This window comes from Homarus americanus, unplaced genomic scaffold (assembly GCF_018991925.1).
Source record: "Homarus americanus isolate GMGI-L3 unplaced genomic scaffold, GMGI_Hamer_2.0 scaffold22266, whole genome shotgun sequence".
NCBI classification, from domain to species: Eukaryota; Metazoa; Arthropoda; class Malacostraca; order Decapoda; family Nephropidae; genus Homarus; species Homarus americanus.
Genome location: NW_024729730.1, coordinates 177,042 through 200,088, shown reverse-complemented (window position 1 = coordinate 200,088; position 23,047 = coordinate 177,042). Strand labels below are relative to the sequence as shown.

The window sequence follows — 23,047 nt, the reverse complement described above, 5'->3', positions numbered from 1 at the left end:
ATTTGTAAATACCTCCACCACAACCTACCACCATTTCCAGCACCTGTAACTTTCTCCTCTGCAATACCACACACAACCACATCAACCAAATATTCTTAACTGCCACAGCAGCCCCCCCCACCCACCGTCATATTAAGTTTACGGAATACGAGGTTTACTGTAAGTTCATGTACCGTGTGACAAAGGAAGGAATGAAGGAAGGAAGGAAGGAAGGAGAATATACAGGTAGAAAGGAAGTAGGGGAGGGTGATAGGTAGGGAGGGGGGGGGAGGGAGGGAGAGAGAGAGGGGTGGAGGGGAGGAAAGGTGAATTGTGGAGAGATGAATCTGATAGAGGCTGGATGGATGCTGTAGGGAGGGGAGATGGATAGATACTGAGAGGTGGATGGTTGCTGAGAGGTGGATGGATGCTGAGAGGTGGATGGTTGTTGAGAGATGGATGGTTGCTGAGAGATGGATAGATACTGAGAGGTGGATGGTTGCTGAGAGATGGATGGTTGCTGAGAGATGGGTGGTTACTGAGATGGATAGATACTGAGAGGTGGATGGTTGCTGAGAGGTGGATGGATGCTGAGAGGTGGATGGTTGTTGAGAGATGGATGGTTGCTGAGAGATGGATAGATACTGAGAGGTGGATGGTTGCTGAGAGATGGATGGTTGTTGAGAGATGGATGGATACAGGTGAGACGGATGGGTGGATGCTATGAGATGGATGGTTGCTAAGAAACAGATACAGTGAAGAAGGTGTAACCAGCGTTGTGTTAGATAAGGTCTCTGACATTCAACTCAGGTTCTCCTCTAAATATATGTGCGTGAGTGCGTGCGTGTGCTGCTGCTGTTGTTGTTATTGTTGTTCAAAGACGTGGTGGTGAGACGATCAGATTAGGTTAGGTTAGGTTAGGTTAGGTTAGGTTGGGTTGGAGATGACCTCATTGTTGCGAGTTCCTGGTCGGTGTATAAACGTCGGTCGAGTTGGGGAGAGACAGTAGTGTAATGTGGTGTCTCTCTACCTCCTTCCTTCCCCTCTACCTCCCTTCTTCCTCTTCGCTTCCCCCCTACCCCCTACCTCCCTCCTTCCTCCTACCTCCCTCCTTCCCCTCTTCGCCTCCCTCATTTCCTAACAGGGATATAAAAAACGAAAGCAAATGAAAGTACGAGAAGAAAATACCATCTTGCCTTCCCATGACAACCCACCACCATCACCCACTACCACCACCATTACCCATTACCACCACAATTACCACCATCATCTAACACTACCACCACCAGCACCTACCACCACTACCACCATTACCACCACAAGAGGACACTGAGAATGCAGGAGTCATCGTAAACACGCAGTATCCGACCAACTCTCACCCAGCAATGTATCGTGGGACACATAACAGGTAAACTCAGGTAAAAGTTAACTGCACAATACATAGCCTGTGTGTTGTACCCTCCCCACCCCCTCCCCCCCCACCACCCCAGTAAGTACTCACGCACGCACATACAGAGCAGGTAGAGATTAATTATAAAAGTGTACACACTAAGAAAATGAGGTGTGTGTGTGTGTGTGTGTGTGTGTGTGTGTGTGTGTGTGTGTGTGTGTGTGTGTGTGTGTGTGTGTGTGTGTGTACAGTCTCTTTACACGCCGAAATCTCTCGCCTGCCTACACATAGATGAGGCGCTGCACTATATCATGTCAATTAAAGTGAGTTTCTTTCCACCTGTAGTGTAAAGACCCATTGATCACGACTCCATCATAGCAAAGAGTCAATACAACACAACACAACACAACTCCTGGCAATACAACCACAACACAACCACAACCACCAACCCACAACACAACACAACCACAACACAACCACAACACAACACAACCACAACACAACCACAACACAACCACAACACAACACAACACAACACAACACAACACAACCACAACACAACACAACCACAACACAACCACAACACAACACGACACAGAGTCAAGTATCTACGTTAATAATGAAGATCAGTTTGAGGTGATGTAACACACTTCTCTCCTGACAGTTCGACATCACCTGACAGTGTACTTTAGCCTAACATACTCTCACTTCCAATGATGATAGACTTATGCTAATTATCACAGCAGGATTTATAGGAATAAGTCCAATGGTATAATTAAATCAACTTAAACTGTCTGTTTTATATTCTGACGCTGGGAAATGTTTCTTCTTCTTCTTCTTCTTCTTCTTCTTCTTCTTCTTCTTCTTCTCTAATTTAATCTGATATTTACAGGTTGGTGATTATATTTCTACCTCCAGTGTTTGTAAACATTGAACATTAGAGACAATTAAACACGATATTAAATTATGTTTTTATTCGTTATATATTGCAAGTTGAATCATCTAAATACAGTATATATATATAACGTTTTTACACACACACACACACACACACACACACTCTATACGTACATACATTACATATGCATATATTCATGGCTGGGGGGATGATCATGTATTTGGGAGAGAGAGGTCTGATGCATAGCTGATATCGGATGTGAGCAAGGGTGAGTCAGCTGCTGTTTGTAGATGGCGTTAGTTGATGTTTCTAGGAGTAACGTGTAGAGTAAATAAGGTGAAGAGAATAAGACAATAAAGAATACGAGAATAAGGAGGAAATGTAGAAGTGAAATTATGTGTTAAATGTGACTCAAGGTGTGTTATATACCAGTTATACTACGATAATACCACAGTTATACTACGATAATACCAGTTATACCACACTAATACCATAGTAATACCAGGAGCAGGACAGAGTGGTCGAGAAGCATTAGTCGTGACCAGCTTCATATTACACTGTGAGAGCCTCAAGAAATTTATGGTCGCTAAATCTACATATTTTCCCCCTGATTTAAATGGTAAGAGTTGAGGGAGGGAGGAAGGGAAGAGAGGGAGGGAGGTGTGTAGAGAGAAAAGGAGGGAGAGGGAGAGAGGGAAGGAGGGAGAGAGAGGGAAGGAGGGAGAGAGAGGGAAGGAGGGAGAGAAGCGGAGGAAAAAGAAGGAAAGGGAAGGAAAGATGGTAAGTACAAAATGAAGGAGAGGAGGGAGGGAGGGAGGGAAGGAAGGTTTAAAGATGATAATTATATAATGGTACAGGGAGGGAAGGAAAGAGAGAGAGAAGTTAAGAAGGAACAAAGAATATGGAGAAGATAACACGAAACAATGAAAAATGGTAAAAAAAAAATCAAAACTAACAACAAAAAACAATCACCCTTGGGGGAAAAAATATCCCTCACGCTGCACCAAGAACTCAACACTATCAGTCAAACCACGAGAGGCGGCCGCTGCAATTCAAAACACCCCTCCCCAAAAAAACAACAACAATAATAATAATAATAATAATAATAATAATAATAATAATAATAATAATAATAACCCTTCCCAACCAGGTGTTTCAGTACCTAAAATGACCGCAGTGACCTCTACATAATTTGCATAATGACTTGGACAGGTGAGGTCAACGGAGCTATCTATAATGATCAATGTAACTCGGGGTGCTTAGTGGGAGCTAATTAATTGCCTACGGGGGAGAAAATAGTGCTATAGCTTGTGACAGGTGGGTGTGATGAAATATTAATTGTCTTCATGGGCTACTACTACTACTACTACTACTACTACTACTACTACTACTACTACTACTACTACTAACACAAATAATAATAATAATAACAACAACAATAACCTACACTCCCAAAAATCACATCCCCACAATAAATATACAATAACAACAAATTAATAATAACCTTTTATTTATTTACTATCATAATAATGTACCAAACTCTCTCTCTCTCTCTCTCTCTCTCTCTCTCTCTCTCTCTCTCTCTCTATTTACCAATGAGTGTATTTACGAGGCTTTAATTAAACTATACATGGCAATACTCGGCTGTCGGTGGAGGCCAAACACACAATGTATTAATATAAACCTTGTCAAACATGTGTGTGTGTGTGTGTGTGTGTGTGTGTGTGTGTGTGTGTGTGTGTGTGTGTGTGTGTGTGTGTGTGTGTGTGTGTGTAGGAAGGGATAATAGTCTCAATTTTGGTAACCTTGTGATGTCATGTTAATTTGGTATACATACATACATACATACATACATACATACATACATACACTTGTATATATACATACATACATACATACATACATACATACATACATACATACATATATACATTATACATACATACATACATACATACATGTTTTGATAAGGATGGTGTAGAGAGGGAAGAAAGGGAGTGTGAAGAAAGAGGAGTGGGACACGTAGAGAGGGAAGGTGGTAGTGGTAGTAATTGTGGTAATAGTGGTAGTGATGCAGGTAGTTGTTGTGGTGATGGTTCAAGGTTTGGTACTAGTAGTAGTAGTAGTAGTAGTCGTAATTGTGGTAGTAGTAGCAAACAAAACATTGAAACAACCAGCAAATATCCAAATATCCACCATCAGCAAATATCCAAATATCCACACAGATCCACTAACCACCTTCAACAAAGACGAAATAATCTTCAACACACAAACTCACCAAATTATCTTCACATGGATCCGGTACCAACAATAAAAGCTCAGTATTGTTGAAAGTATTATACACATGGATCCAGACCCCCCCCCTCCCCTTCCCTCTACATAATAAACACACCAGACATGTTATTATATCTTCACATGAACTAGGATCCACCACAACATGCGCCAAAGTTCCCAGAAAATACTCACACGGACCCGGCACCCACCACCAACAGAGACGTCATATATTCACAGGGACTCGAGGAAGCTACTTGTTTACACCCGGCGCAAGTGGAGGAGGTAAGATTTGAGACTAATAAACGCTAATGCTTCTTTATGGACTGCCTCTCTCTCCCTCTCCCACTCTCTCCCACTCTTTCCCTCTCCTCGCAAGCAGTGGTGAGTGGTGAGGCTTATAACACTAAAACCTGTCATATGAACACCCAGCAGAACGAGACTAATTGCACTTTAATAATGCCTCTCACCGGTGTACAGTCCCTCTAACAAAGTGTGAAGAGCGAGCTTAATAACACTAAGTCTCATAATAACACTCCTGGCCCGTGTAGAGAGCCACATCTCACCACAGAGGAGAGCCAGAGTTGAAAGCATCAGGCAATAACAACGAAACGAACACTCCTTCTCTCCCTCCCTCCCTCAGCCAGAGTGTGGGCGTGTAAGGGCGTGAATTACAGGTTATAGGGAGGTGAGATGGGTGTTGTGGTGGGCGTGCGGGCGTGAGAAGAGGCTAATATCATTAAATAAGTTGGAAAGAGCCAGGTATGGACGCTTCAGGGGATAAGGTGTGAGAGGGGGAGGGAGGGAGGGAGAGGGAGAGGGAGGGTGGGTGAGAGGGAGGGTGTGGGGAAGGAGGGTGTGCGGGAGAGGGAGGGAGGGAGGGGGAGGGCAGGTGGGGAGGTAAGAGGAGGGGTGAGGAGAGGGGAGGGTAAGAAGGAGGGAGGGTGGGGGAGGGAGGGGCAGGAGGGAGGGAGGGTGGGGAGGAGGGAGGAAAGGTGGAATTCGCATGGTGTGCCGCCCCAAAGTGCTGGGCAGGGAACACAGTCATATATTCCGGGGAAGATAAACATACGTACATATACATATTTTCACCAGGCCGTAACCATGCACACACACACACACACACACACACACACACACACACACACACACACACACACACATATATGCATGCCCAGTTTTCAGGAGAGTCGTATATTCTGGAAATATAAATATACACACAGAGAGACAGACATACATACACACCTTTCGTTTTCTCTCTCTTTTCACGGCTGCTCCTATATCCTAGACACACACACACTCACAGAACACCTCACACGCCCACACAAACACATAACACCACATACGCCCACATAATATCACATGCCTACATAAGGAGGATCAACACATGCCACATTTTACACACACACGCCCACATCACAGGATTATATACGCCTACATGACACCCACACGCCCACATAATAGGATTACACGCCCACGCCGCGGCTTGCTTGAGAGTACCGGCCGGAGGGAAGATGAGTGGGAGGGGAGAGGGAAGAGGAGGGTTGCCGTAAGTAAAGGTCAAATGAAGAAGTGTGTGTGTGTGTAATACTACTACTACTACTACTACTACTACTACTACTACTACTAATAATAATAATAATAATAATAATAATAATAATAATAATAATAATAATAATAATAATAATAATAATAATATTTAACGGTATATTGAAAGAGCATGGCAGCCAGAAGATTAAAAATATGCAGTTACATAATTGGGGAATGGGTCTCTTGATTGACAAATAATATACAAGTAACATAAGTGATACAAATATGATATATAATAACTAGGTGGGGAGAAGGTCATACTACAGGGCATTTCAACATAGTGACAGTGCAAAAAGTAAGATTGACTGGGAGTGAATACACTGGTTGATTACAAGTTAATGATAATTTTTACAATGGTTGGGACTGGGCTGTTCTTATAGCGATCAGTTCGTGCTCGTATGGGCTGGATGCGGGTGTGGTGTCGAACAGCAATTCGCGGACGAGAGATCTCGGGTGGTAGTAGGAGCCGGTGTCAAGGATGGTGAAGAAGCTTCTCACCAAATTTGCAGATGAGGTCGTGGTGATGGTCAGAGAGAGCCGAGAGGGTCAGTGTGTTGAGCGCTTCGTGATATGTGGAGTAGGAAGGGGAGAGAATAATCTTGCATGCCCTCTTTTGCACTTTTTCTAGGTGTTTATAATGTGTGACATTTAGGGAGAAAGACCAGGTAGGGGAGGCACAGGTGAGCTTGGGAAGTATGAATGTTGAGTAAACACTGAGGAGCTCGGGTGCAGGAACTCCGAGGGACTTGAGTCGGCGGAGGAGGTGGAGACGGAAACTGGAGGATTTGACAACTTCACTGACGTGTGGTTTCCAATTTCGTTTGTTGTCTATGGTGACGCCGAGGCGCTTAGTGGAGTCTACAACCTGGAGTGTGTTGGAACCCAAAGTAGTGTGTGTGTGTGACTCCATATTAAGACAACAAATGACGTCATCATGAAAGCGATAGCAGTACCAGGCCTCACAATCACCGCCAACCAGGGCTACCAACAGTACCAGGCCTCACAATCTCCGTCAACCAGGGCTACCAACAGTACCAGGCCTCACAATCTCCGTCAACCAGGGCTACCAACAGTATCAGGCCTCACAATCTCCGTCAACCAGGGCTACCAACAGTACCAGGCCTCACAATCTCTGTCAGCCAGGACTACCAACAGTACCTGGCTCCACAATCACAGTCAACCAGGGCTACCAACAGTACCTGGCCCCACAATCACCGCCAACCAGGGCTACCAACAGTACCTGGCTCCACAATCCCAGTCAACCAACAGTACCGGGCTCCACAATCACAGTCGACCAAGGCTACCAACAGTGCATTGTCTTGGCCGGAAAATTTACGAGGGGCTGGCCGAGTCCAGATGAGTGTTTTAAGAGAGCTTATCTTTGGCGTGACGGCGAAATGCGTTTAATATCAGCGGGGGCTTAAAGTTCGCGAACACAGCCCCCCATCTCCCCCCACCCCTCCCCCCCCTCCACCCTTCCCCCATGGTATAAAAGGCAACGAGTGATGGAAATGCTTGCACTTACCCAAGAGGAGAGGGGGCGAGATGTTCCACTCTTCCTTACCTGCAAAGATGAAAAGAATTATTGTAAACTGACTGAGGCGGAGAGTGAAAATGTATACAAACAAAACAATTATCACTTCACGCCGAGGAATTAAGAGCTACATTCATTAACATGTGAAACACTAACACATTGGTTGTTCCCTAAGATATCAACCAAGTTTCACCCAAATTGATGACCTTATTCCTTGGGTAGTCATTAAAATATCTACCAAGTTTCATCACAACCCACCCACTCAATCCTTAACTGGCTCCTCGGGTGGGTGGGGTGGGTGGGGTGGGTGGGGTGGGGTGGGTGGGGTGTGGGTGGGGTAGGGTTAGTGGTGGGGTGGGTAGGTGGGTTGGTGAGGGGTGTGGGTGGGTGGGTTGGGTGGGGGTGAAAACTGCTTCCGGAGATGGCGTTAAGCGGGGCTGAGAAGAAGAAGAAGAAGAAGAAGAAGAAGAAGACCACTACTACCACCACTATTACAACTATTACCACCACTACTACAACTATTACACACCACCACCACCACCACCACACACCACTACTACAACTATTACCACCACCACCACCACCACTAATACCACCACACACCACAACACACCACATACCAACACCACTATACCACCACACACACACAACCCACCCACACACCACACACACCCCACTACACCACCCACCACCACCACCACTACTACCACCACTATTACCACCACCACCACCACTACTACCACCACCACCACTACTACCACCACCACCACCACTACCACCACTACCACACCACCACCACCACCACCACACACACCAATCCCGCCAAATTCTGTCATATTGTTTGTACGATCACACACACACACACACACACACACACACACAACCAAGTGGCTGGAGTTGGCTATCATCATCTGCTGTTATCACTACATAACGTGACCGCTATCGTAGCCAATAACAACACGACAATAACCCCATACGATATATCATAGAAAGAACAGGATAACAGTAGCGGCTGCCTAGAGAGAGAGAGAGAGAGAGAGAGAGAGAGAGAGAGAGAGAGAGAGAGAGAGAGATATCAATAGGTAACCCACAAACACCAATAAAACAAACACACATAAACACTAAATCACCCACAAACACAAACATGAAAAAACAAACACCACGTGACCTTAATATTTATAATACATTTGTGTCATCTTCTTCCTCATAGTCGTTGTTGTGGTTATTGGCAGGCGGTGATTGGTTGGCCGGTGTCTGCCTCGCCTCCGTTTATTGGCTGCCTCGCTCCTCCACAACTGCCCCACTTTATAGTTTTCAACCCAATGTGGGGTAGAGGGAGAAGGGTGCTTGTGTGGGTTTATTGCCGGGGTGGGATTGAGGCGTTTGAGTGCGTGTGTTGGAGGGGGAGGTGAAGGAGTGTATGTGTGTTTATACGTAATTACAACTAATACGAACCACTGAACCGAATCTCCGAGCTACTGGAACGAATCTCCGAACTTTTAGAACGAGTCCGAACTGCTGGAACGACTCTCCAAACTGCATCTCTTATCCACAGATGGCGCTGAAGTATCTCACTCACCGGGTTCGGTACAGTTCCGAACACGAGGCATAATGGAACGTTTGGCCGTTTCTGTACACGAAGATTATAAATTCACCTATACAGGGGAAAAAGTGTGAGGACTGTAGAGTATACTTGTGCTTGTATAATATGTAGAGTATGGAGGAGGTGGAGGGGTATATTCAAACAATAAATCAACTGCGATAAGGAGGAGCCAAATAAAGATAGATAAATGAAGTGCAGGAGGAATAGAGAGAAGAGGTGGTGTGAGTCTTAATGAAAGGAGACAGGTAGGTGAGGAGTAATTACTGTACCTGTACTTGTACCTGAATCTGTAACCTTTAAGAAGATAACAAGTAATGAAAAAAATATTGGAAAGCATAACATAAATTTGAAGAAAGAAAGATACAAGAAAAGGCGGAGAACGAAAGAGGAATTGAGGGAAGAAACAACAGAATGGACACCTGAGGGACCCCGGGGAGAAGATGTCCAATTAAGGTGTCCCTGGAGAGAGGTACAAGACGATGGCCACCTGTGCCACTTAACCTTGGGACTCACCAATACCCCTGAAGGAGGAGAAACTATCGCCCCTGGAGGAAGAAGAGGAGCCACTACCCCCTGAGGAGGAAGAAGAGGAGCCACTACCCCTGGGAGGGAGGAAGAAGAGGGAGCCACTAGCCTGAAGGAGAACCCATTTCCTGCAGGAGGAAGAAGAGAGCCACTACCCTGAAGGGGAGGAAGAAGAGAGCCACTACCCTGAAGGAGAGGAAGAAGAGGAGCCATCTACCCTGCAGGAGGAAGAGGAGCCACTAGCCTGAAGGAGGAAGAAGAGGACACTAGCCTGAAGGAGGAAGAAGAGGAGCCACTACCCTGAAGGAGGAAGAAGGAGCCACTAGCCTGGAAGGAAGAAGAAGAGGAGCCATCTACCCTGAAGGAGGAAGAAGAGGAGCCACTAGCCTGAAGGAGGAAGAAGAGGAGCCACTAGCCTGAAGGAGGAAGAAGAGGAGCCACTACCCTGAAGGAGGAAGAAGAGGAGCCACTACCCTGAAGGAGAGGTAATAGTCAGGGATAAGACAGGTGGCGGTGCGTTTATGTAAATGTTGACAGAGAGAGAGCCATCAGTAGCTGTCCACATCGTCTCTTATCTCTCTCCCTTCACTCCATCTCTCTCTATCTCTCTACCTTTTCTCTATCTCTGCCTCTCTCTCTCTCTCTCTTTTTTTCCCTCTTCTACCTCTCTTTCGGTTCTCTACAATTCGTCTCTCTTGCTGGTCATCATCCATCTCTCAATGTCTCTTCCGTAGAAAAGATGGATGATGATGACGATGAAGAGAAGAGAGAGAGAGAGAGAGAGAGAGAGAGAGAGAGAGAGAGAGAGAGAGAGAGAGAGATAAAAGAAATAAAGAGAATGGGGTGGAGAAGAAGAGAAGAGAAGGGGAGGAGGAGGAGATAAGTAGGAAAGGAAAGGAGAAAGAAAGGGAAGGAAGAGGGAGGGAGGGAGAAAGAAGGAAGGAAAGAGAGGGAAGGAAGGAGAGAGAAAAGACCCGATTACCCTAAAATACCTAAAAAAAATAAACATAATAAAAATGTTTGGAATAGGAAAAATAAATAACAATAAATAATAACAAAAATAATAACAATAACAATAAAGCCCTCATAATACAACACACTAGCCCTCATAATACAACACACAACCTCTAAACAAAATACACCCATAACACACACCAACAACACCACAGCCCATAATACAACACACTACACCCTCATAATACAACACACTACAGCCCTCATAATACAACACACTACAGCCCTCATAATACAACACACTACAAAACACACTCTATAATACAACACACAAACCTCATAATACAACACACTACACTATAAACAACACACAAAACACACAACACCTCATAATACAACACACTACAGCACTCATAATACAACACACTACAGCCCTCATAATACAACACACTACAGCACTCATAATACAACACACTACAGCCCTCATACAACACACTACAGCACTCATAATACAACACACTACAGCCCTCATAATACAACACACTACAGCACCTCATAATACAACACACTACAGCCCCTCATAATACAACACACTACAGCACCTCATAATACAACACACTACAGCCCCTCATAATACAACACACTACAGCACCTCATATACAACATACAATACAACATACTGGTGATCTATACTGCAAAATACACACTCATTACTGAAGCCTAAGTGAGTGTTCTGGCGACTATTAATTAGTTCGAGAGAGAGAGAGAGATCTTAATATACCCTTAATATACAACAGGTCTAATGTCGGGTGTGGTGTCGGGGAGGAGGAGGAGAGACAAGAGAGGAAGATGGAGGAGGAGTAGGAGGAGGAGGGGTGAGGAGCGACCTGAGGGTTCTTAGGTAGGTTAAAAAAGTAGGAGGAGGAGAGAGGGAGAAAAGAGGAGAAACTATGATAAAGTTCCCGGAAGGATGGCACGTCTCTCTCTCTCTCTCTCTCTCTCTCTGCCTCGCGTACGTGAAAAAAACTTGGTTCAGCCGGTTTATGGAGCAGGGGGAGGAGGAGGAGGAGGAGGGACAGAAGAGAGGGGAAATAATGTCGCGGGGAGAATAGGGGATAGGGAAGGAGGGACAGTGGGGAGAGGAAGAAAAAGAAGGTATTGGGTGGAGGAAGAGGTGTTGCGTTGAGGGGAGGTACAGTGGGGGTGGAGGGAAGGAGGGTAAGGAGGATGGATAAAGAGTGGGAGATAAGAAGTGGGGGGGAAAGGGGGGAGAATAAGGAGAGGGGAGGAGGTCAGGATTCGATAATAGTAAAGAAAAACAATAGTCAGAGAAGAGGAAAAAGAGAAACGTGGGTTAGAGGAGGTAACTACTCACTGTCTCTCTCTCACTCACACACACACACACACACACACACACACACACACACACACACACACACACACACACACACACACACGAACACACAGGCACACACACACACACAAAAAAGGGCATCATCTATCATTTTCGGTCTGGAAAATTGTGAGGCTGGAGGAAGTTCCGGGACGATCACATCCTCAACCATCAGGCCGCTTTATGGAGGCGTCCTGTGATATGTAAATTTTACCCAGGCGGCGCGAGGGACTGTTTACTACGTCATAGAAAAATGGGAAATCAGATAATATAAGAAAACTAGGAAAACTGTTTCTGTAGTGTGTGATGGTTCGCGAGACACGTGTACAAATATTCAAGATGGCACCGGGAGACACCATGTTGAGTGAACGTTGCTATTGGTTGGGATATAGAGGCGGGGACGGGGGGGATACGCGGCGGGGACGTGGGGGTGTTGACAAGGCGGGGACGTGTGGGGTGTTGACACAGGCGGGGACGTGTGGGGTGTTGAACAGAGGGGATGTGGGGTGTTGGACACAGGCGGGGACGTGTGGGTGTTGACACAGGAGGGGACGTGTGGGGTGTGGACACAGGCGGGGGGACGTGTGGGTGTGGACACAGGCGGGGACGTGGGTGTTGACACAGGAGGACGTGTGGAGGTGACACAGGCGGGGGGACGTGTGGGTGTTGATACAGGCGGGGACGTGTGGGGTGTTGACACAGGCGGACGTGGGGTGTTGGACGGTGTGGGTGTTGACACAGGCGGGGACGTGGACGGCGGGGGACGTGGGTGTTGACACAGGAGGGGACGTGTGGGGTGCTGGACAGGGGGACGTGGGTGTTGACACATGAGGATGGGGTGTTGGACACAGGAGGGGACGTGGGGTGTTGACACAGGCGGGGGACGTGGTGCTGACAAGGGGGGACGTGTGGGTGTTGACAGGCGGGGGACGTGTGGGGTGTTGGACAGGAGGGAGTGTGGGTGTTGACACAGGCGGGGACGTGTGGGTGTTGACACAGAGGGGACGTGTGGGGTGTTGACACAGGGGGGGACTGGGGGGACAGGCGGGGGACGTGTGGGTGTGACACAGGGGGACGGGGTGTGACGGCGGGGGACGTGGGGTGTTGACACAGAGGGGACGTGGGGTGTTGGACACAGGAGGGGGACGTGTGGGGAAGGACACAGGCGGGGGACGGGGTGGGGTAGGACAGGCGGGACGGGGTGTGGCACAGGCGGGGACGTGGGGTGGACTAGGGGGGACGTGTGGGGTGTTGACACAGGCGGGGACGTGTGTGGACACAGGGGGACGTGGGGACGCGGGGGACGTGGGGTGTTGACACAGGCGGGGACGTGTGGTGTTGACAGGAGGGGACGTGGGGTGTGACACAGGCGGGGGACGTGTGTTGAACAGGGGGGACGGCAGGGGGGACGTGTGGGTGTTGGACACAGGCGGGGGACGTGGTGTTGACACAGGCGGGGGACGTGTGGGGTGTTGACACAGGCGGGGACGTGTGGGGTGTTGACACAGGAGGGGGACGTGGGTGTTGACACAGGCGGGGACGTGTGGGGTGTGGACACAGGGAGGGGACGTGTGGTGTTGACACAGGAGGGGGACGTGTGGGTGTGGACACAGGTGGGGACGTGTGGGTGTTGACACAGGCGGGGACGGGGTGGAACAGGCGGGGGGTGTGGGTGCTGGGAGGAGGGGACGTGTGGGGTGTTGACACAGCGGGGACGTGTGGGGTGTTGACACAGGAGGGGACGGTGGGTGTTGACACAGGCGGGGACGTGGTGTTGGACACAGGAGGGGGGACGTGTGTGGGGTGTTGACACAGGGGGACGTGTGGGGTGTTGACACAGGCGGGGGACGTGTGGGGTGTTGGACACAGGCGGGGGACGTGTGGGGTGTTGACACAGGAGGGGACGTGTGGGGTGTTGACACAGGCGGGGGACGTGGGGTGTTCACAGGCAGACGTGTGGGGTGTTGACACAGGCGGGGGACGTGTGGGGTGTTGACACAGGAGGGACGGGGTGTTGACACAGGAGGGGGGACGTGTGTGTTGACACAGGAGGACGTGTGGGGTGTGGACACATGGGGGACGTGTGGGGTGTTGACACAGGCGGGGGACGTGTAGGGTGTTGACACAGGCGGGGGACGTGGGGTGTTACACAGGCGTGGGACGTAGGTGTTACACAGGAGGACGTAGGTGTTGACACAGGTGGGGACGTGTGGGTATTGACACAGCAGGACGTGTAGGGTGTTGACACAGGGGTGTGGGGTGTTGACACAGGCGGGGACGTGGTGTGGAACAGGAGGGGGACGTGTGGGGTGTGGACAGGGGACGTGGTGTTGACACAGGAGGGGACGTGGGTGCTGGACACAGGCGGGGACGGTGGGGTGTTGACACAGGCGGGGATGTGGGGTGTTGACACAGGCGGGGGGACGGGGTGTTGACAGGCGGGGACGTGTGGGGTGTTGACACAGGCGGGGGACGTGGGGTGTTGACATGAGGGGACGTGGTGTTGACAGGCGGGGGACGTGTGGGTGTTGACACAGGAGGGGACGGGGGTGGACACTGGAGGGGATGTGGGGTGCTGACACAGGGGACGTGGGGTGCTGGACACAGGCGGGACGTGGGTGTTGACACAGGCGGGGACGTGGGGGGTGGACACAGGGGGACGTGGGGGTGTTGACACAGGCGGGGGACGTGTGGTGTTGACACAGGCGACGTGTGTGACACAGGCGGGGACGTGTAGTTGACACAGGAGGGGGACGTGTGGGTGCTGGCACAGGAGGGGACGTGTGGGAAGGACACAGGAGGGACGTGTGGGTGTTGACACAGGCGGACGTGGGTATTGGCACAGGCGGGGGACGTGTAGGTGTGACACAGGCGGGGGACGTGGGGTGTTGCGGCGGGGACGTGGGGTGTTGACACAGGAGGGGACGTAGGTGTTGACAGGGGGGACGTGGGGATTGACACAGGCGGGGGACGGTGGTGTTGGACACAGGCGGGGGACGTGGTGTTGACACAGGGGACGTGGGGTGTTGACACAGGAGGGGGACACAGGGGGACGTGTGGGGTGTTGGACACAGGGGGGGACGTGTGGGTGTTGACACAGGCGGGGACGTGTGGGTGTTGACACAGGCGGGGGACGTGTGGGTGTTGACACAGGCGGGGACGTGGTGTGGATCGGGGACGTGGGAGGACACAGGCGGGACGGGTGTTGACAGGCGGGGGACGTGGTGTTGGCACAGGAGGGGGACGTGACACAGGCGGGGACGTGGGGAAGGAAGGAGGGGACGTGTGGGGTGTTGACACAGGAGGACGTGTGGGTGTTGACACAGGCGGGGGACGTGGGGGGACATAGGTGGGGGACGTGTGGGGTGTTGACACAGGCGGGACGTGTGGGGGTAGACACAGGAGGGGACGTGTGGGTGTTGACACAGGTGGGGACGTGGGGTGTTGACACAGAGGGGGGACGTGGGGTGTTGACGGGCGGGGACGGTGGGGTGTTGACACAGGAGGACGTGTGGGGTGTTGACACAGGCGGGGGACGTGGGGTGTTGACAGGCGGGGACGTGGGGTGTTGACACAGGCGGGGACGGTGGGGTGACAAGGAGGGGACGTGGGGTGCTGGAGGGGACGTGGGGTGTGACACAGGCGGACGTGTGGGGTTTGACACAGGCGGGACGTGTGGGTGTTGACAGAGGGGGACGTGTGGGTGTTGACACAGAGGAGGGACGGAGTGTAGGTGTTGACACAACGGGGGACGTGGGGTGTTGACACAGGTGGGGACGTGTGGGGTGCTGACAGGCGGGGACGTGTGGGGTATTGACACAGGCGGGGACGTAGGGGGTGTTGGACACAGGAGGGGGATGTGGGGTGTTGACACAGGCAGACGGGGGTATTGCACAGGCGGGGTGACGGGGGACGTGGGGGTACACAGGTGGGGACGTGTGGGGTGTTGGACACAGGAGGGGACGTGTGGGGTGTTGACACAGGCGGGGACGTGTGGGGTGTTGACAAGGGGGACGTGTGGGGTGTTGACACAGAGGGGGGATGTGGGTGCTGACACAGGCGGGACGTGGGTGTTGACAGGGTGGGACGTGTGGGAGTTGGACAGGGGGACGTGGGAAGTGACACAGGCGGGGGACGTGGGGTGTTGAACAGGAGGGGGGTGTGGGGTAGGACACAGAGGGGGACGTGGGGTGTTGGACAGGGGGGGACGTGTGGGTGTTGAACAGGAACGACACAGGGGGGACGTTTGAAAGCGGGGACGTAGGGTGTTGACACAGGAGGGGACGTGGGGGTGTTGATGGGAGGGGACGGGGTGTTGACACAGGCGGGGGGACGTGTGGGTGTTGATACAGAGGGGACGTGGGGTGTTGATACAGGAGGGGACGTGTGTGTTGATGGCGGGGACACAAGGCATGGGGTTGATACAGGCGGGGACGTGGGGTGTTGACACAGGAGGGGACGTGTGGGGTGTTGACACAGGCGGGGACGTGTGGGTGTTGGACACAGGTGGGGGACGTGGGGTATTGACACAGGCGGGGGACGTAGGGTGTTGACAAGGACGGGGAGTGTGGGAAGTTGACAGATGCCTCACATGCAGCATCTCCTCAGCGCCTCCCAGACCTCCTCCTCCTCGGAAATCATAACACTACAGCCTACAGCTCAGCTACATTCTCTCACTTATTCTCTCCTGCTCATAAAAGGCTTTGAACAACCTAACTTTCACAATAACCACTGCAACACGGCCAGAAACTATGAAAAATACTGCAACACTGCAACGCGCGGAATGCCTCAGGTAAACAGAATTAATAAGTACGTCTCATTATAATCCCAACGTAATACTGGAAACCATTTGTCAACAGAGGCGAAATGAGCAGTTACTATTTACCTGTGTCTACCTGTGTGCTAGTGTTCAGAGAGAAGAATTAAAGGATGGTGTGTTAGTAATGCGAGGAGAAGAGACCCATGATGTAGAATGAAAGGCCATTGGCTTATAGATGCTCAGATATTGGACTCCAGTGTTTTACAAAATTTTGAGTATATCATTTTTTTTCTCCTATTAAACGAACCGCAAAGTCTATATCGTCTTGTGGCCCTGAGTTTCCCCCAGACTGTATGGCGTGGGCCATTACTTCAGGGAGCCGCAACCTTAAACGATCACCAGCTGACACCATAGTCTAAGGAGAGGGGGAAGGTTTGAAGTTTTGGAGTAATGGGGAAGGAGTGAGGAGGATATCGAGAACCAGGGAGGGGTGGGGGAGAGGTGTGGGTTCGGGGGGTAATGGGGAAGGAGTGAGGGGAGGATATCGAGAACAGGGAGGGGTGGGGGGAGAGGTGGGTCTGTGGGGTAATGGGACAGGGTGGAACTCTGAGGTTTAGAGATGTGTGGTGGGGGGAGGGTTGGTGAGATGATGGGGGAAGAGGGAGGGACCGAGAGTGAAGGGGAGGGGAGAAGGGGAGTGAGGGAGGAAGGGTGGGGACCAGAAAGAGGGAGGATTGAGCAATATAAGTCTAAAAATATTCTCTCTCTCTATTCTGAAGGCCGTCCCGACGTCTCTCCAGGCAAGAGTCGCACATTATATGAAAGATCCCACACTGGTAGCTAAGTCAACACCACCTACCACTACCACCACCCACCAACATCACCTACTATCACCACCACCACCACCACCACCACAACTACTACTACTACTACCACCACCATCACCCACCACCACTCACCATCACCCACCACCACCACCATCACCCACCACCACCAATCACCCACCACCACTACCATCACCCACCACCACTACCATCACCCACCACCACTACCATCACCCACCACCACCACCTACCACCACCATCACCGCAGGTAACAGTAACAGAGCAACAGCTGCGCCAGAAACGACTCACACAAACACTCATACATAACCACCACCACCACCAGTAGCGTCGCCGGCAGCAGGAAGCATATCAGCAGACACGACTCCCACAACCACTCATACATAAACACCAGCACCACCAGCAGCGTCGCCGGCAGCAGGAGCAGAGCAGAAGGAGGCCCGGCATGAGAAAATACGGACACCCCCCCCACAAGGCCTGGTGCCCGCGGCTCAGTAAGACCTCACTCACGTCTGCTCTCTCTTGCTGCCACCGAGACCTTGTTCCTGGCCGAGTGAGAGAGAGAGACGACTCCATCAGGACGAAAGCGAGAGACAGTCTTCTTCTTAGGAGGGGAGACAAGAGGGAGAGACAAGAGAGACAGTTTTTTTCTGTGAGGAGACAGAGGAGAGAGACAGTCTTTTTACTGTGAGAAGACAAGAGATAATAAGATAGAGAAGACAAGAGACAGAGAGAGAGTTTTAAAGAAAGGGAGAGTCTTAAAATGTAGGAGGGCGGAGAGAAGGAAGACTCATCACTGGTCTTAGCTAGATGGAGTCATCAAGGAACACGAGGGAGGCAGCTGAATAATTAAAGACCTTAGCGAGAGGGACGACTTAGCTAGATGGAGTTCTGTCCTAGCGCTTGTTACACGTTTCAATTAGAGGGAATGTTTTCATTTAACGAGAGGGAAAACGAAAGAGCCATTGTCCAGAGAGAGTCAACATGAGGGAGCAGAAAGGCCTCTAGTCAACAAGGTGACGGAGAGGCCCGGTAGGTGGCCTGAGCTACTCTTCCATCACAATAATATCTCTCCGTCCCTCCCTCTCCGTCCCTCCCTCCCTCCCCTCCGACAGTCTCTTTCTCTCCTCCTTTCCTCCCTTCCTGTATATCTTATCCCCACTCTCCCTTACTCACTACTACACCCTTCCACCCCTTTCCCTTCCCTACCTCCCGTACTTCTCCTCCTCAGTTCTTTCCCTCACTCTCCCTCTATCCTTCACCCTTCCTCGCCTATCTCCTTCCTTCTGCCTTCCCCTCCTTCCATCTTCCTCCTCCTTCCGTCATCGTTCCATTTACACCATCCTCCCTCCACACCCCTCCCTCCACACCCCTCTTCCCTCCACCCACACCCTCTAACCCTCCACACCCTCTTCCCTCCCTCCACATCCCCTCCCCCTCCACCCACACCCTCCCTCTCTCCCTCCACACCCTCCTCCCTCCCTCCACACCCCTCCTCCCTCCCTCCTTCACACCCTCCCTCCCTCCTACCTCCCTCCATCATCACAAAAACGTCCACAATAAATACTACATTTTCTATTCCATTGATCCCCTGTACTTAATCTGTCTTTGCTATGCCTACTTTATCAAATTCTCTCCTCTCTCTCTCTACCACTATCTCAATTTTATTCTCTCATCGTCTCACGTCTCTACCTGACCTCCTTTTTTCTTTCTCACTCTCTGTCTCTCTTTTCTCTCTCACTGTCTCACCTATTCCATTAATAACAGTCTACGGGTCTCTTCCTCCCTGAGTTTCCTGTCTCCTCCATCATCGCTGTTTCTCCTCACCACCTCTCTACACTTCCTCTTCTCCTTCATTACCGCTTTCTCTCCACACAAAATACACGTCCTGCCGACCTCTTCTTCCCCCCTTCTTCTTCCTTCTCTTACTCCTTCTCCTCTTCCTCCTCCTCCTTCTAAATAACCACGATGTATTTTTTCCTTTATTTTTTACTTTATTTGTTATTTCTTATTCTTTTCGCTCTTTTACATACATACATACATACATACATACATACATATACATACATACAAATACATACATATACATACATACATACATACATACATACATACATACATACATACATACATACATACATACATACTTACATACATCATACATACACATACATACATACAAACAAAATTATCATTCAATTTGAAACTCACAAACCCAAACAATAAACAAACAGTGATCACTAGTACGTTATTTGGACTAATAACCAGGTCACTGTAACATATTGGTGACTCCTACAAAAGGTCAAAGGTCAGGGGTCGTTTATATCATATTAATGGGTTAAATGTGAACTTGATCTAGCTTCTTCTTTTTATAACTGATTCCCGTTTTCTTTTTTATCAACAACAAGAGAGGGGTAACTATGGGAGATGAGGAAGAGGCGAATTGCGTGTAGTAAATCTTCCTTGATGGTGTGGTTTTATTCATTGTCCATCTCTCTCTCTCTCTCTATCTGTCTGTTTCTCTCTTTCTTTATCTCTCTATTTGTGTCTCCTTTTTTCTTTATTTATCGCTTAGTCTCTCTCTCTCTCTCTCTCTGACCATCATGGCGGCAGGTCGTCCATAATTAACGCTCATCTCTGTCACCATCGACCATTAACCTTTCATCTTCCTCTTTCATTATGTTTTTATTCTCCTTTACGACGCCATCTCCTCCTGTTCCTCCCCTTCCTTCCCTCCGTCTCACCCTTCCTTCCTCTCCTCTCCTTCCCCTCTTACCATCATCATAGCTCATCCCCCTCATTAAACTGGGATATTTTTCTCATAAACTATACATTTCAGGAGTTTCAGAACCTGAGAGAGATTTCATTAAGTCTATGAAAATATCTCCCTAAGTCAGCAGAGTTATCAAGTGAAAAATATTTCCCTAAGTCAAGAGTTATCAAGTGAAAAATATCTTCCCAAATTTCTCTGTTTTTGAGAATTTATGAAAATATATATCATAAATTTTATATTATTGTTTAAAGGTAGTGAAAAATATCTTGCCAAATTCTGTCTTTAAAAAATATTAGTGAAATATACACCTCAAGTTTTTTTTACTGTTTACAAGAGTTTTAAGTGAAGTAGATCTCTTAAATCTATATATTTTATCAAATTTCTGAATGTTTTATAAATATCTTTCACCTTCGTCAGAGAGAGAGAGAGAGAGAGAGAGAGAGAGAGAGTAACGACTGGGAGCCAATTAACTCACACCACCTGACAATACCTGTTACCATCACTTAATTAGCGTTTTATCAACAAGCTAACAAGGTAATTCAGCCGTTAACTTTGGCTCCTTTCCCAACAACATACTCTAATTGGCTCTCCTGTTCACCAAGGTCTACCCTAACTACTCCTAACAAGGTAATTAGAGGCCTCAATAACGACTCAAAATGACCTCTGCAAATAAACTAATTACCTTTGAATCACCTTCGGTTTTCCTGGGTCATTAGTCCTTATGAATATATATTTACCATCTGGCAACTCTAACAGCCATGACGTCAAGAGAAGGCGATGACGTCAGAGGTCGATGACGTGTCAATGGTTTTAACAAATGACGTCAGTAAGGAGATGACGTCAACAGTGATGACATCAAATAAGAGCAAAAAGATGTCAATAAAGGCGATATTGTCACTGAGACTTCCTCCTCCTCCTCCTCTTACTCTTCCTCCTCTCCTCTATTAGTACCTCCTAATCTTCTTCCTCCTCCTCCACCATTACCACCTCTTCCTACTCCTCCTCTTCCTCCTCTTCCTACTCCTCCTCCTTCTTTTCCTACTCCTCCTCTTCCTACTCCTCCTCTTCCTACTCCTCCTCCTCCTTCTCTTCCTACTCCTCCTCTTCCTACTCCTCCTCCTTCACTCGTCGCGGCAAATCACACACCGCCATCGGCCACAAGAGCCAAGAAAAAAACCCAATTGTTATTCTTTCTTCAGATTAATGGTGTGTGGCGTAGCGCTCTCCCTTTACTCTCCCAGCACCCTTATAGTTCTCCCTTTACTCTCCCAGCACCCTTATAGTTCTCCCTTTACTCTCCCAGCACCCTTATAGCTCTCCCTTTACTCTCCCAGCACCCTTATAGCTCTCCCTTTACTCTCGCAGCACCCTTATAGTTCTCCCTTTACTCTCGCAGCACCCTTATAGCTCTCCCTTTACTCTCCCAGCACCCTTATAGTTCTCCCTTTACTCTCGCAGCACCCCCATAGCTCTCCCCCCTCAGTCTCCCAGCGCTCTCTCTCAGCGCTCTCACTCTCTCCCAGCATTCTCTCTCACTCTCTCTCAGCTCTGGCACTAATGGTTCTCAGTTCTAATGGGTTCTACTCACCAATAAGCCCCAGGTTCGAACAAGCCCCAATACCTAATGGGCACTATCCTCTGGGAAGAGTATCCTAATTGACCTCAAGCATAATGGGTGGGATAGTTTAGTTTGGGGCCCATTAGAAGTAGGGCCCATTAGGAGTAGGGCCCATTAGGAGTAGGGCCCATTAGAAGTAGGGCCCATTAGGAGTAGGGCCCATTAGAAGTAGGGCCCATTAGGAGTAGGGCCCATTAGAAGTAGGGCCCATTAGGAGTAGGGTCCATTAGAAGTAGGGCCCATTAGGAGTTGGGCCCATTAGAAGTAGGTGGAGAAGAAAGAAGGAAAAAGGAGGAAAAAGAATAAAAAAAAGAAGAATAAAGAAGATAAGAAGAAAAAGAAGAAAGAACAGTTAAAAAAGATGAATAATGAAGAATGTAGCATTAGGGCCGCCCACATACAACCGCCCACACCGCCCACATACAACCGCTCACACCGCCCACATACAACCGCTCACACCGCCCACATACAACCGCTCACACCGCCCACTTATAACCGTCACACACCGCCCACATTCAACCGCCCACACCGCCCATAATACACGGACCCACGATAAGGCACAGAGGTTTGTTTTTGTGTTTACAACTCCAGTTAAACATAATTGTTTCTCCGGTAGTCTGGTCTATGAAAAGGCCTCGTGATTGAATGGTGAAATACCTGAAAATTAAGGTGAGCTTCCTCGAAAAACTTTGCTTAGTAGTAGTAGTAGTAGTAGTAGTAGTAGTAGTAGTAGTAGTAGTAGTAGTAGTAGTAGTAGTAGTAGTAGTAGTAGTAGAGGTACTAGTGTAGTCGTCATAGTAGTAGTAGTCTACACCCCACAACTCAACTTCTCCACTAATGTGTCTTCCATAATCCCATTTCTGGCTTTTGGTGAAGTAGGATTAATTCGTAACAGGAAGGGATTAAGGAGATGGCGAT

At 49.1% G+C, this 23,047-nt stretch overlaps 2 protein-coding genes across 2 annotated transcripts in view; one reads left to right on the top strand and one right to left on the bottom strand.

Annotated features, from left to right (window-relative positions):
• Positions 1 to 12,511: 12,511 nt before the first annotated feature.
• LOC121866810 (proline-rich extensin-like protein EPR1) lies at positions 12,512 to 15,484 on the bottom strand. The gene has a single exon (XM_042366545.1). The coding sequence runs from the start codon at positions 15,482 to 15,484 to the stop codon at positions 12,512 to 12,514; it is 2,973 nt and encodes a 990-aa protein (XP_042222479.1).
• Positions 15,485 to 16,549: 1,065 nt separating this feature from the next.
• Positions 16,550 to 23,047, top strand: part of LOC121866809 (lysine-rich arabinogalactan protein 19-like) — a 43,335-nt gene continuing 36,837 nt past the window's right edge. Inside the window, exon 1 of the mRNA XM_042366543.1 lies at positions 16,550 to 16,643. Within this exon, the coding sequence (XP_042222477.1) occupies positions 16,550 to 16,643 (94 nt within the window). The remainder of the gene's footprint in view (positions 16,644 to 23,047) is intronic.

Coding starts and splice junctions, on each gene's coding strand:
- LOC121866810 (XM_042366545.1), bottom strand. CDS start 15,484: ATGTCCCCCCACGTCCCCCGCCTGTGTCAACACCCACACGTCCTCCTG.